Source organism: Gymnoscopelus microlampas (assembly GCF_963454915.1).
Source record: "Gymnoscopelus microlampas genome assembly, chromosome: 13".
In the NCBI taxonomy this organism is placed as follows: Eukaryota; Metazoa; Chordata; class Actinopteri; order Myctophiformes; family Myctophidae; genus Gymnoscopelus; species Gymnoscopelus microlampas.
Window position 1 is genome coordinate 19,444,828 of NC_139950.1, and position 13,574 is coordinate 19,458,401.

General features: G+C 41.5%; 1 protein-coding gene across 1 annotated transcript in view; it reads right to left on the reverse strand.

The window, feature by feature from the left end:
- LOC311058584 (heparan-alpha-glucosaminide N-acetyltransferase) overlaps positions 1-13,489 on the reverse strand; it is a gene marked incomplete at both ends in the record, with an annotated part of 32,069 nt that extends 18,580 nt beyond the window's left edge. Inside the window, 7 exons of the mRNA XM_084076046.1 lie at positions 3,637-3,722; positions 5,026-5,092; positions 5,196-5,265; positions 8,040-8,158; positions 12,094-12,200; positions 12,732-12,820; positions 13,474-13,489. Of these exons, the coding sequence (XP_083932172.1) occupies positions 3,637-3,722; positions 5,026-5,092; positions 5,196-5,265; positions 8,040-8,158; positions 12,094-12,200; positions 12,732-12,820; positions 13,474-13,489 (554 nt within the window). The remainder of the gene's footprint in view (positions 1-3,636; positions 3,723-5,025; positions 5,093-5,195; positions 5,266-8,039; positions 8,159-12,093; positions 12,201-12,731; positions 12,821-13,473) is intronic.
- Positions 13,490-13,574: the final 85 nt, after the last annotated feature.

The following is a 13,574-nucleotide window of genomic DNA, read 5'->3' on the forward strand; positions in this document are numbered from 1 at the left end:
ACTACACAAAAAGAAACGCCTAAAATAGCTGATCTACAAAAGATCAGCTATTTTTGGTGAATGTTACCCTCAGAATAGGCATGCTGGGGTTCAAGTGACTAACCCCCCCCCCCCCCAACAAAAAAAAAGAAAAGAAAAACAATAACAAAACCCCCCCACAATAACGACATGCCCACAATAGGGATGCCAGGGTTAAAGTGGTGTGAAAATAATCAACTATATCTTATCCACACATGAAATGCGAAAAACAAAATATTCCTCTGTGACTGTTCCTCAACCACCCGGTTTACTTTTGAATACATAATATAGACATAACTTCTGAATTAAAAGTTCAAGATGCCAGGGGGTTGGGCTCTTTTATTGTGTCACTCACCAAATGCAACACAAGGTAATGCAATCTAAGCATTATGAATCACTCAGGAAATGAACACTTGTCCTCTGGATCTCCTCAAGCAGGAGTGCTGACTAAAGACTCTGGCTTTAATATATGATACACTTATAACTTAGCGTTAGCCAGAGCCACTGAAACACAGCGTGTGATGGAGTGCTCCACTGAATCAGCAGCTATAGGAGAAGGTGTTTGTACTCCATGTCAGAAAATGGGACTGCTGCATTCAGTGGTGGGCAGTAACCTAGTACATTTACTTGAGTACTATAAGTACAGTTTCGAAGTATTATTATCATCATTTTTTTCAAAATGTTCTCATGATTCTTTCTGAAATGTTCTACATTTCAATACAGCAATGCTTTGATATTAAAAAGAAAATGTACTTCGTAATTTGTCCTTTTGAATACTTTTGAGTATTTACTTGAGTATGTACACGTACTTTGTCCACCACTGGCTGCATTGCAAAGCCCCAACCTGACAAGGATTTGGAAAAGATACTTACTCCAAAAATGTACTTAAGTACAGTACTCAAGTGAATGTACAGGCAGCTTCATCACCATGTGACAATCTGACTTCCATCCTCTATAAAATCTTCATTTATGCTTTTGATTCATGCGTTGTGTTATTTAATCACAGACAGAAAAAAGCAAAACATAAGGAGGTCTTTAAGAGCCATAAGGAGATTAAGACAACCTCCACAGAAACAACTGTCTGATAAGGTGCACTGTATCTACCTTTTGCCTTCCCTTGTTTTTCTGGCCAGATTCAATTAAGAGGTGCACCAAGCCATTACTGCTCCTTTTAGCCCTAACCTGCTGATACCAGATTTTAATCGGCCACTATCATTTCAAAAGGGCTATTAAAGTAGAGTGAACCCTGGTGCACGTGTCCATGCACTCTCACACACGCACGCACACAAGAATCCACACGCATACACACACACACACACACACACACAAGCAAGCACAGATGAACGCATGCACCCACATACGCACACACACACACACACACACACACACACACACACACACACACACACACACACACACACACACACACACACACACACACACACACACACACACACACAAGCTCTCATTTAGATTTTGACAAATACATCCATTAGTCACCATAGTGACTTGGTGACTAAAGACAAAGGTTAAATACCCAGATGAGACCCTCAGTGAATTGCTGCAGTATATATATAGGGACTTATTGCCCATCTTTTTAATTAAAACACTGTGGGTCCCCTTCCTGTAGAGAGCAACATTTTAGGCAGATTGCATTGTCAATGCCAGACGCGAAGATTTCAATTAAGGGGAAATATAAGCACTTAATTAATTCAATGTGGATTCGGATCCTTTTGTTGTATGTAGTCCTTAAGTGGAAACAAACACAGAGAGGCTGGGAAAATCTGCAGCTTGAAGCATTGTGGGCGAATGTCCAGGTTTCCACAGTTCAGCTAGTCCTAAATATTTTATCCCTATGGGACTTTCCATCCAAAATCAGACCTAACCACTGTCCGGGAATTAGTGTGCATGATTTATAGCTATCAGATAGATAAGACTATGCCATATATAGATTATATCATGGCAATGACAACTGCTTGTGGCTTACCGATAGGATTTCTTTGATTTAAATCACTATACATGCATTACCAATTACAGTATTAGCTCAGTACATTCCCCCGTTGCAAATGGATAGTTACACTCAATCACTATTGGGTATTGAGTTACTTAACTTACATTATCGCAGGCCACATCAAGTACATGGAAACCTAATCTAGTCATAATAAATGTCTGGTACTTGAGTGGATATACCAAGGTGCTTATTTCTGCATTGAAACATAAGAGCATATCACAATGAGGAAGTCGGCTTTGCTTTTGTCTTCGGTACCTCAACTTCCTGTCATGACAGCATGTCTTGGAGCAAACTTCAAGCATGGCTGACGACAGGCAAGTAGCAAGGCACCTGGTGTTAGACACAGCTGACAATCCCTTGTTTCACTGTAATAGCTGTCACGTGTCTTGTATATCACAGCTAATACTGGCCGTGTGGTTTTCAATAGGAGGGAAAAGTGGCTGAAGGCTTTTAGCAGCAGAGAATAAGATTAAAATCCAAACCCTTTTAGAAAAATTAATGTGCAAACAAAGTCTACTGTTCTCTGTATATCATGTCAACAGGCACTGAAGAATGAGCAGAAAAACCTTTCAAGATCCAAAGAAAAGCCTTTGCCTTCAGAAACGTTCCTGCCTATGGCAGATGACTGATGCTGCTGTCCACCGTAGAAAGTTGTTGCTTATCAAGGGTATGGATCATAAGTCACTGGGTTGAGATACAGGCAACGTTAATCTTGGGTGCTGAGTCACCGTTTGATTAAGTACGTTGCCACAAGTTGTACACGAGATACAGGATTAAAGGAACCAATAGATACATCAATATGTTACAGGTATTTGTAACCCATGAGTGACATTTCATGCCTTACGTGATATTGGAAAGCTTGTGGACCTCAAACATAACTGGCAGCTAAAGAGAAAGGATTTATGATGGGGGGAAAAATGGTATTTCCTTCATCGTTTTGTTAAACTGTTGAAAATTGTACGTTCTAGCACTGACTAAGCGCACTGAGCCAATTTTGGTTCAGCATTAAATAAGCCTTTACTTGGCGTTTTGAAATCAGAACACATGGACGGTGGTTTGAGAAAACATTTCTTCCAAAAAAGTAAGGCTAGCTTGGACAGATTTTGCGCTGCCAATTGTCTGCTGGATCCTGCCTCCTGTGTTCTTGGATTTCCTCTCCCTCTCCAGTTTGGCAGTAGATCTATGGCTCAGTGGATGTGTGCTGATATGTTGACTGTATTATTACATCAATTATTTGGCAAGGGGGAGGTCAAAGCCACACCAGCATCCTGTTTCCAGAGAGGCGTGCTTTGTGTCTACCCCCAGGCCACAATTAAGGCGAGCAGGGAGCCCAGAATTCAATCACATGCATCGCTCCTGTCCAACAGAAACACTCGTCCAAACCCTATAGACGCCGAGATAGCAGAGATCAGGCCCAAAGCTATTTGCCTGATAAGAAAAGCTTGAGGGACAGCGTGGCCAGACTGTGACCCCCGTAATTATTCATTACACCAGGAACTGTACATCTTCATCATGCCTCGCCTTGGCATGAAATGGATTAGCATGTAAACTAGCGGTACGCGCTGATAGGCTGATAGACAGCATTACCGTTGATGTTCAGTACATACCCTCGGAAAGTGTCCAGTGAGCAGAGACGTCTGTGTGTTGTAGTATTAGAGTTGCTTGTTTCAGCTTCACCGTCCTGTGTTTCATCCTGCATATGCACATAAGACATGTTCAACAAGCAGTGGACATTACATTTTACACTGCAAAATCCTCCATGTTAATTCAAGTCTGTAAGTGTACAAATGTAACCAAATGTACCCTTATGGGTCACCTACAGTATCATTCAAAATGCATATAGCAAAATTCTCAGAGTTAACTCAATGCCGAGTGTAAAAAAAACGGACCCAAATGGACCTGCCCATTTGCGTCCGTTTTTACACTCTTTTACAATGCATATTTTGTTGCTTACATTATTTGTATAATTTATTACATAACAATCAATTGTGCTGAGATGTGATAACATTGACGTGGCTGTGCACCTAAGACGAATGGGTCAGAATTCTCCGACATAGACACGTATTTCTCCACATTGTGCCACTCTCTATACTGAATGGAGGCACATCTTTTGGTTAACGGGGATGGAGGGGGTGGTTGATGTCTCTGGCCTGCTGCCCTCCCAGTTGGATTAAGCATGAGTCCTTGGCCTACACAGAGCAGTCTAAAGAGCCAGAGCAGGAAGACACCAGCACTAATATGTCATGATGGATCTTACTGCCATCCGGAGAGCATATGGGAGACAGAGACGTCTCGCTCAGAGGGATGAGAGGAGCTATTCATGCTCGCCAAAAATACACAGCAACATTCGCCGTTAACTAAGACGAGTGGACTGATGCAACGTTTGATCTATCGTTCCTGCGTAAGTCTGTTGTACGAGTGCCTTCGCTAACATTTGTATCAATCATTCCATTAGTGTCTCCCAAATGGCTTGATGACTGGACTATTGGCTGGCTATTTCAAAATGCCTCCCAGGCAGCCTGGATGTCGGACAGAGTGAAAATAACCCAATTTTGTCTCAAAGAAAAGGTAACGTTTTTATCACAGTGAAATGAAGAAGTAATGGTAGTACATGATTTTTTCTATTGTGGAATTCTCAGAAATAATGGTTGTTGAAAGGTTATTGAAAACAGAAATGCAGCAATGAATGAGAAAAACAAACAATTTATTGTTGTTTAATTTATATACATATTTAGTACCTTTTGCAGAGAATGGGGGTGTTGAACTTTGAACAAGGGACCTTCATCTATTTACAATGCAGCCCCTAATGAGAGCAATACTACAGAGTACTGAATTGGTGCTAATATTGAATGGGAACTTATAACGGAATGGTTTCTGATTATATTGTTTTGATTCAACTTGTCTCTATTAATCGATCAAGTTACTCTTTCAGTGTTATAATACTGTGAGCATTTTGAGATTTGTTTCGTGTAAATTAGTAGCAGCATAATACTTACATGATCCAATGAACGTTGTGGGCCTTTACAGCAAATGGTGGTGACCAACCTGGCTGTACAACGCCTCCTATTAAAAGGAGACAATAAAGTCTGGCTTGAACAGGTACGTTGGAGGTGCAATCATTGAGCAATAACATTTTGTATGCAGAATCATTCAAACAATAGTGTACCTGTAGATGTAGGGAGCCACGACAAATAACAGAGCAATAAGGGCCAGTAAAAGAGCTGCCGCCACGAGAGCTGCATAACACAAAGAGAAAAGGTAATGTTTACAAATGGGCATTGTGTAATCATACACTATCCCCTTATTGGATAAAACTGCGTTTCTAGGCAGCTTTGTGGGCTACGTCACTGTCTGTCTGGACATCCATGTCAGGAGCCTGATACCTCTCTATCACAATAGGATCTGACTATGGATAAGAGGACTGATAACCACTCCTAGCCACTCCAACTGTCTCCTGCATTATTTGCCACTGGACTCCCCTGTGCTTGTCTGTCTGTCATCCAACGAGTGTCATAGGGGAATCCCTCAAGTCACAGACAGAAGAAGCCTAATTGAAAATTCTGGGTCGATCCATCACAGCGCAGTCAATCCAGGTAATCTAACCCTGGAGGTATGCACAAAGCATGGAGAAAAGAAACATCTTGGGATCCACATGGGAATGGCGTGGCTTGTCGTCTACTATAACATATCTATGACGTATGACTCCAAATTTCAGCAAGGTTTCACCCCTATCCAAGCCCCATTGACTTCCATTATAAAATAAGAGTAAAAAACTTAAATGTATAAAAACATGTAAAAACAAATGTTAAAAAAAAGACACTCACACTCACACACACACACACACACACACACACACACACACACACACACACACACACACACACACACACACACACACACACACACACACACACACACACACACACACACACGCACCAACCCTTTTATAGACGGCTAGCCTCCTGCAGAGCCATGCCGTAAAAGTGTAAAGCTACACTGGAACAAGGACTAGAATACAAATGTGATTGAGGTGGTCTGACAGATGGTGTCATTGATACGAAGGGGGTTGGCAAATATACTTAAACCCTATATACTTTGTTGACTGGTGTCCCCCAGGGGTCTGTACTAGGCAGCCTCCTTTCTTCCCTCTACACCAGATATCTTTTGCCCCAGAATAGGGACGCTAGGGTTCATTTGGTTAAGCTAAATGAATAAATACGCATATAGGAAACAGACAATTTAAAAGATAAACAAATAAAATAATGAGAATAAGAATTAATGATGGCAAAGTTTTTTTATTGTAACCGACAATAACCAGGAGTCTGAATTAAATGTCAGATGGGGAAGCTCGGCTGCCGGTTTTATATTAGAATCTGTGGGATTAATGGGTTTCACCTGGCTTGGGTGCAGCCTTCTAAACCTTCCATGCTGGAGTGTACTGCTTTCTCCAACTTGATTTATCTCTATATCATAATATAATATCGGTAGTAGATAATTCCACAGAAAATATTCCCAAAAATGTATTTAATAATACATCTCTTTTTCATAAATGCTATTAATAGTTCCACAATATGTTTACTAAATTGTTGCACATTCATCAGCGTCAACAGTATGATATATAGTAGAAGTAAAAGACGATTGAACTAACATGTATGAGTTGAGGAGGTACAATTCAACACACAGTATGGGCCCTCTGTCGTCAAAGCAGAGGCGACTGTGTGGCAGTACGCACTATCCACTGTTTGTCTTCAGTGGAAAAACAAACAAAAAGAAGCCACATTAAGCTTGGTTGAATACACACTATGACATCCCCTTTGAACGGACAGAGACTGGCTGTATAATCACCTTTGAAAGGCCAAGGCCTCTCTGCTGTCCACTCATCAAAACACCATAAAGCTCTCATCACATGGAGGGCAAACGAGTGCAACGCTACATCTCAGCAATAGGTACACTCCGTCTATTAGTTATTGACGAAGCAAGATGCTAATTTGACCTGAAGGGGAAACCATTATAAAACAACTACATAAGTCTAAATTAATATGTTTTCAATAGCTGAATGAATACTTAATAGCAGTCAATACCATAGATTTCTTTGAGAGAATTAGGGCCTCTGCAGGTGACTTGTGGTTTGTGGTACCAAGCAGAATACAGTACTAACGAGATTAGAGGGTGGATCTGATAACCACTGGACGGAGGCTTGGCCTTCCACAGATACCTCCTTCGGCGAATGACCTCATCAACCCTGCCCAGCCAATCATTTCTGAGACTGTGAAGTAAACTTTGAAATTCCCTAGCAGGGCAAGTCTAACATGTCTTCTTCTCTTGAGCTGCTGACCAGACCATTACTTACACAGAGCGAGTCCTGTGGGACCTTGGTGTAATCACCGGTCTGTGGAGCTAATGGAAGCGCATCATACTGTGGGGTGGGGTGCGGTGGGGGGGTGGGGTGCAGTCACACTGACCATACTGTATATCTGCCAGATAATGGCTACTTGGCCTTAAAAGTCTGATCTACAACATAATCTGCAATATTGTTAAGTAGAGTGTACATTATGGAGAGAGACGCTTTCAAAATCCCATTATGCCCTAATCCTTCCACGCTCCCTAATGTATTACCCACAATCCTCCACGCATGGAGCCAGGCCTCCAAAACAAACAGAAAAGCTTTTCTTTTATCCCTTTTCAAGAAAGCCCGTCTTATCTAATCGATACACATCATGTCCCATGAGATGGACAAGAATTACTTCTCAACGGGATCGCACAACACAGGCGATGTCTCCTCTTTGCTGACTCAATTAAAATCAGTGTGGATCAAAGTCTTATAGGCTCGGGCTAAATCACAAGTACATTAGTTCCACTTACTTTCATGGCCTGTGCACTTGCAAACACTCGTGTAGAATCACCAGTGGCGTAAGCAATATTAAACAATGTTGGAGTGCAATCCAATGATTAATGACTCTGTGGAACAATTAATTTTCATCAGCAGACATTAATGTGTCCCTGCACTTACGGAGGTATGCATTTCTTGGACTTTTATCCACAATGTAAGTGCAGGTAGGATTGTTGGGGGGCTCTGATGGCCAGATCCAGACAGAGTAATGGCCACCTTCTTCATATGTCTGACTCCACCTGGATCCAAAACAATGAAACCATTAACAGACATGCTGGCCACAAACGCATGCAAAACTAGGCACTGTTTGTTTTCATTTGATCGTCTCTGAAACGATATTCCCCCTAAAAGCATGCATTACATTTTATTTTTCATTCATTGCCAGGCCGCTGGACTGCATCAGACAGTCCTCAGACTGTTTTCCACTTGACCTTATTGTAAAAGGGTCTCGTTCTCCTTATACTCCAGTTTCCCATCCCACTGACTTCTTCACAGTAAAAGATGCAGCTCAGGAGGGACACCTAGTGTCTACAGATGAGAAGTGCATCCCCCACACATGCACATGACCAGCTCTGGTTTCAGATCCCCAAAAACGTGCATTACAAGGTCTTATTGATCTTCCGTGGGATGACATATTAGCTATCACTTGGAGTGTTTTTTTAAAGGGGAAAAGGAAATCAATAGTAGCACAGTCTGGTTAGGGACCTCAGCATTGATCTACGGAGTCCAAGACTAGACCGCTCAGAAGAGGAGAGGGAAAAACAACCAACAGCTGGGCCATGTCATGTTATAACCCGATCCCTGACAGCATGTTTAAGGGTGACCCCCAAACAGAAAGCACTGCCCTGACGTCTTGTATGTCCTGATTGTTTATAAATATGGCTACTGTCTGTTCTAGTTGAACGTCCCCTATGATGATTGCATAGGACATGTGGTTGTAGAGCCTTAATGAGTCTTTTCATCAATATTGGAATGTCAGGTCTTATTAACCCCAAAAAGGCCCCGTAATCAATATTCAGCGAGGTAGTTCAAACAAGGGCATCACTCAGGTCCAGAAAGCAGGTCAGGATTACACCCCCAGCCCTGTAAATAATCCAGCGGACTGCTGAGGCAATCATCAGATGCCACTACACACCATATTTTTTCTAGTGACAAGAGCTTTACAGACTGGCTGATAATGACAGACAGAAGAAACACAGGGAAATGGTAACCAAATCAGCAGTTTCACAGAATCATTACGGGGCCAGGCTTCCAGCATGGACCCGTATTGTTATTGGCATTATTCCGTTTCTTCTTCTTCTGCCACTTTTGGCAGTTCTGGCTGAACCGTGCAGTCGCTTTTTATGAAACTCGGCCATATGATAGATGGTCATGAAAAACGATCAAGAAATAATTCTCACAATCTTTCGTCAAAAGGTGGCGCTATAGCACTCAATTGAAAAATGCCAACTTTGAACAGGTACAACTCATGCCCTGTTTCACCTACAGCCATGAAACTTCGATGCACACATGCGTCTCCTCATGCTGAACAACTTTCACACTCTGACTTTTGACCTCTGACCTTTAGATCTCCCACCATTTTGAATTATATGAAAAACAGTTAAAACCTATCTCCTCCTGGGATTTTTGAGTAATCTGCACAAAACTTTTTACACATGAACTTTGGACCTATGCCAAAAAACGTTTGCAAAATATTTTCCATAAGTGAAAAAATGAAGCTTTAATGAGCCAATGAATATTGCAGTTTTATGACAATTATTCATCTGCCCCTAACACATACATGCAGACTTACCATTCTTTGAAACTTTGCAGAAATGTAAAGGGCCATTCCAAATATCACTGAAACCAATCTTACTCCAATTGGTCAAACGGGGGCGCTATAGCAATTTTTTGAAAATGCAAACTTTAAACAGGCAAAAGTCATGCCTCGTTTGGCCGACAGCCATTAGACCTGCTTACACATGTGCCTTGACTAATGAGGAACACATCTATCACGTTAACCAGTAAGCACCGCCCTTAGATTGTCCGCAATCTTGAGCAGTTTGAAAAACACTTAAACCCAGGATTTTTCAGCTATTTGCGTGAAACTGTATCATCTGTGTGATCTCCTTTCACAGGTTCTTGTCTGTTGGTGGCTTCTCGCTTAAATGTGTGCCCCACAACCTGAAGGTCACCAGTTCAAGCCTCACTTTGTGCAGACTTCATCTAAGTTGCATTTCACACAACATGACTATCAATGAATACATCTGCAATTGTTAAAGATAACATGAAATACTTAATTGAGTGTTTTTTACATACAGCTGATCTACAATCTCACAACTTTTCAGATAGCAATGAGAGTATGTTTTTTCAATGTATAACATACTTCATTGTGAAAATAGCCGATGTACAATCTGACAACTTTTAATGGTTTGTGAGCTTGTAGATCGGCTACTTTCACTAGTTTTGCTTCTGAGGAGATGTACAATTTATTCATTGGTAAATGGTTTGTGAACGAGTGATCTTAGTGTTAGTGAAACAGGGGCTTGGGTCATGACAGAAGGCAAGAGTTTGTGATCCTCAACAGACAATATCAGCCTGGACAAAGCTATAGCACTATAGGTAGTGTTGCAGCTACCTAAGAGTGCCTCACAATCGCAAGGTTGCCGGTTCAAGCCTCACTTGATGCAGACTCATTTAAGTTGAATTGCAAAAAACATGACTCAATCTATTCCGTTTCCATGGCTCTCTCTCTCTCTTCAATCTATTCCGTTTCTATCTTCAATCTATTCAGTTTCCATGTCTCTGTCTCTTCTGTCTATCTATCTATCTATATCTCTCTCTCTCTCTCTCTCTCTCTCTCTCTCTCTCTCTCTCTCTCTCTCTCTCTCTCTCTGAGGGGCGGCCATAGCTGAACTCATGAGGAACACATCTATCGCTTTGACCAGTAAGCTCCGCCCTTAGATTGTCCGCAATTTTGAACAGTTTGAAAAACACTTAAGCTATTTGCTATTTGCGTGAAACTGTATCATCTGTGTGATCTCCTTTTTCACAGTTCCCTGTCTGTTGGTCCAATGGCGTCTCCCTTAAATAAGTGCCTCACAATCTCAAGGTTGCCAGTTCAAGCCTCACTTGATGCAGACTTCATTGAAGTTGAATTGCAAACAACATGACTGTATCAATGAATACATGTGCAAATGGTAAAGATAACCTGAAATGCTCATCTGAGAGTACGTTTTTTCAATGTATGACATATTCATTCTGAAAATAGCCGATCTACAATCTCAAAACTTTTCAGATAGCAACGTGTTTCTGAGCTTGTAGATCGGCTGCTTTCACTGTTTTCGGTTGCGAGGAGACATACAATTTCTCTATTGGTAAATGGTTTGGTGAACGAGTGGTCTTAGTGTTGGCTTGGTTCATGACAGAATGCAAGAGTTTATGATCTTCAACAGACAACATCAGCCTGGACAAAGCTATAGCACTATAGCTAGTGTTGCAATCTATTAGTCCGAAGGTTGAGAGTTTCCATGTTTGTCTCTCTCCCTCTCTTTCTCTCCAATCTATTCCGTTTCTCTCTCTCTCCAGTTTCCCTCTCTCTCTCTCTCTCTCTCTCTCTCTCTCTCTCTCTCTCTCTCTCTCTCTCTCTCTCTCTCTCTCTCTCTCTCTCTCTCTCTCTCTCTCTCTCTCTCTCTCTCTCTCTCTCTCTCTCTCTCTCTCTCTCTCTCTCTCTCTCTCTCTCTCTCTCTCTCTCTCTCTCTCTCTCTCTCTCTCTCTCTCTCTCTCTCTCTCTCTCTCTCTCTCTCTCTCTCTCTCTCTCTCTCTCTCTCTCTCTCTCTCTCTCTCTCTCTCTCTCTCTCTCTCTCTCTCTCTCTCGGCGGCCATACAGTAGCTGAGTGGTTAGTGAGCCAGCCTAGGGAGCCAGAGGCTCCGGTTGCCCCAGGTACGATTCCAGGCCAGGTCAGCAAATGTGTCAATGAAATTTGTCCCTGAGCAAGACTCTTAACCCCTAATTGCTCACAGGCTCTCATTGGAAACAAGACCGCAAGGACTTTCATGAACTGACCTGTTAAAGGAATTATCATTTCTCTTTCTCTCTCCTGGCCCCGTATTATCGCTGCTTGCAGCTATATTTATTCTTGCAATTCAAACAGTTTAGGGATTACATTTTAGTGTTGAATCTTCATTTGGTTACCTGCAAAGTGTTGAATTCCTGAGTTGGGATGTCACTTGAAGGGTCAAAGTAAATTTAGTGCTGACCACAGCAGATGCATTATTCTTGACCAAGGGTTGGAATAGACACTGCAGGAATACAGAGGTGGGACACTGCATTAGTGCACCATAGAAACAAAGGTTTGCCATGTATTTGCCTTCAACATACACTAATGGCATAGTATACTTTTTAAACAATATGTAACCAATTAACCATATTCATTCAGCAGCATGGGGTTTCCCACACCAAAGTGTGATGCAAGAGAAAAATGGCTGCCATGTGAATATGGTCAGTGGCTAATAGATAGGTTGAATGCAGGTACCATAACAAGTATGACAGCGTAATGTAGTGTAATGTTCATAGGATGTCTGGTACTATCAGTTTGCACTCTAAGTGAGGTCATGTTGTCTCTGTTGCTAATTGCAAAACTCTTCAAGTTGTCAATATAACTCTGCACCCGTGCACATTCACAATGTATATAACAAGTTTTGTATTTGGGAATAATTAAATGTGGCATTTCTTTCTGTCCAAGACAAATACATAGTTGGACAGAAAGACAACTAATAAATGAATGGGATTGAGAGAAACACAACTGGAAAATGTTCTGCTCGGTTCTTTACCTTGTAGCAGTAATCAGAGGTGTAGGAGACATGGACTTCCTCAGTTTGCTGGTTATGAAAGGTTAACAGCGCCTGGTCCAGTTTCAAACCTGGTCCAGTTTCAAATTCATCATAGTGTTGATAGAGTGATAAGCTTTATCTATATATCATCAAACTTTAGATAACAAAAGACACAGCAATGACTATAAGCATGACTAATCACTGATTAAGATGTTTGAACAGTACACCTCTTGACATTTGCATTGTACTAGAAGAAAAACCTACATTTTGAAGACCAAGATAAAGGCTTTGCATTAATACAGTTATCCTATCTGCGAAGAAAAAATAAGTATTTCTCTTCTAAATTAAAAGTACATGCTTGCCTTGAAGGCCCATTTGTAAAATCTCTGGGAAGTGTCAGTGTTCATTTAGTTGATGTGATCATGATTAGGAATGAAAAATGCACTTCAACAATGGAACGCTGAAGCCAGCTATCAATATTAAAAACATTATACCATCAGCAATCTCATTAGCTGAGACTGGACGCTAAAGATCATCCTGCACCGTTGAATCATGGAACACTCACTTGAATGTATGTGTCCCCCATGGATGCTTGTTAGGAAGAACAACACAGTTAGCGCTGCTCGGAGGATTCTCCCAGGCTCCATTTTGCTACTACGAAACAATTCCTCTGCCACCCACCTTTATGACACCTTTGACAAGTGGTCAAAGGGCAGCAAGCAAGATGAGTGACTCCTCTGACCTGGTATGGAATCCATATCTATGGAGGTGGATTATAAAAACACAGTAACAGAAATCATTTCAGGAATGGTATTTTCTTTGGCAAATACTGCTGCCAAAACC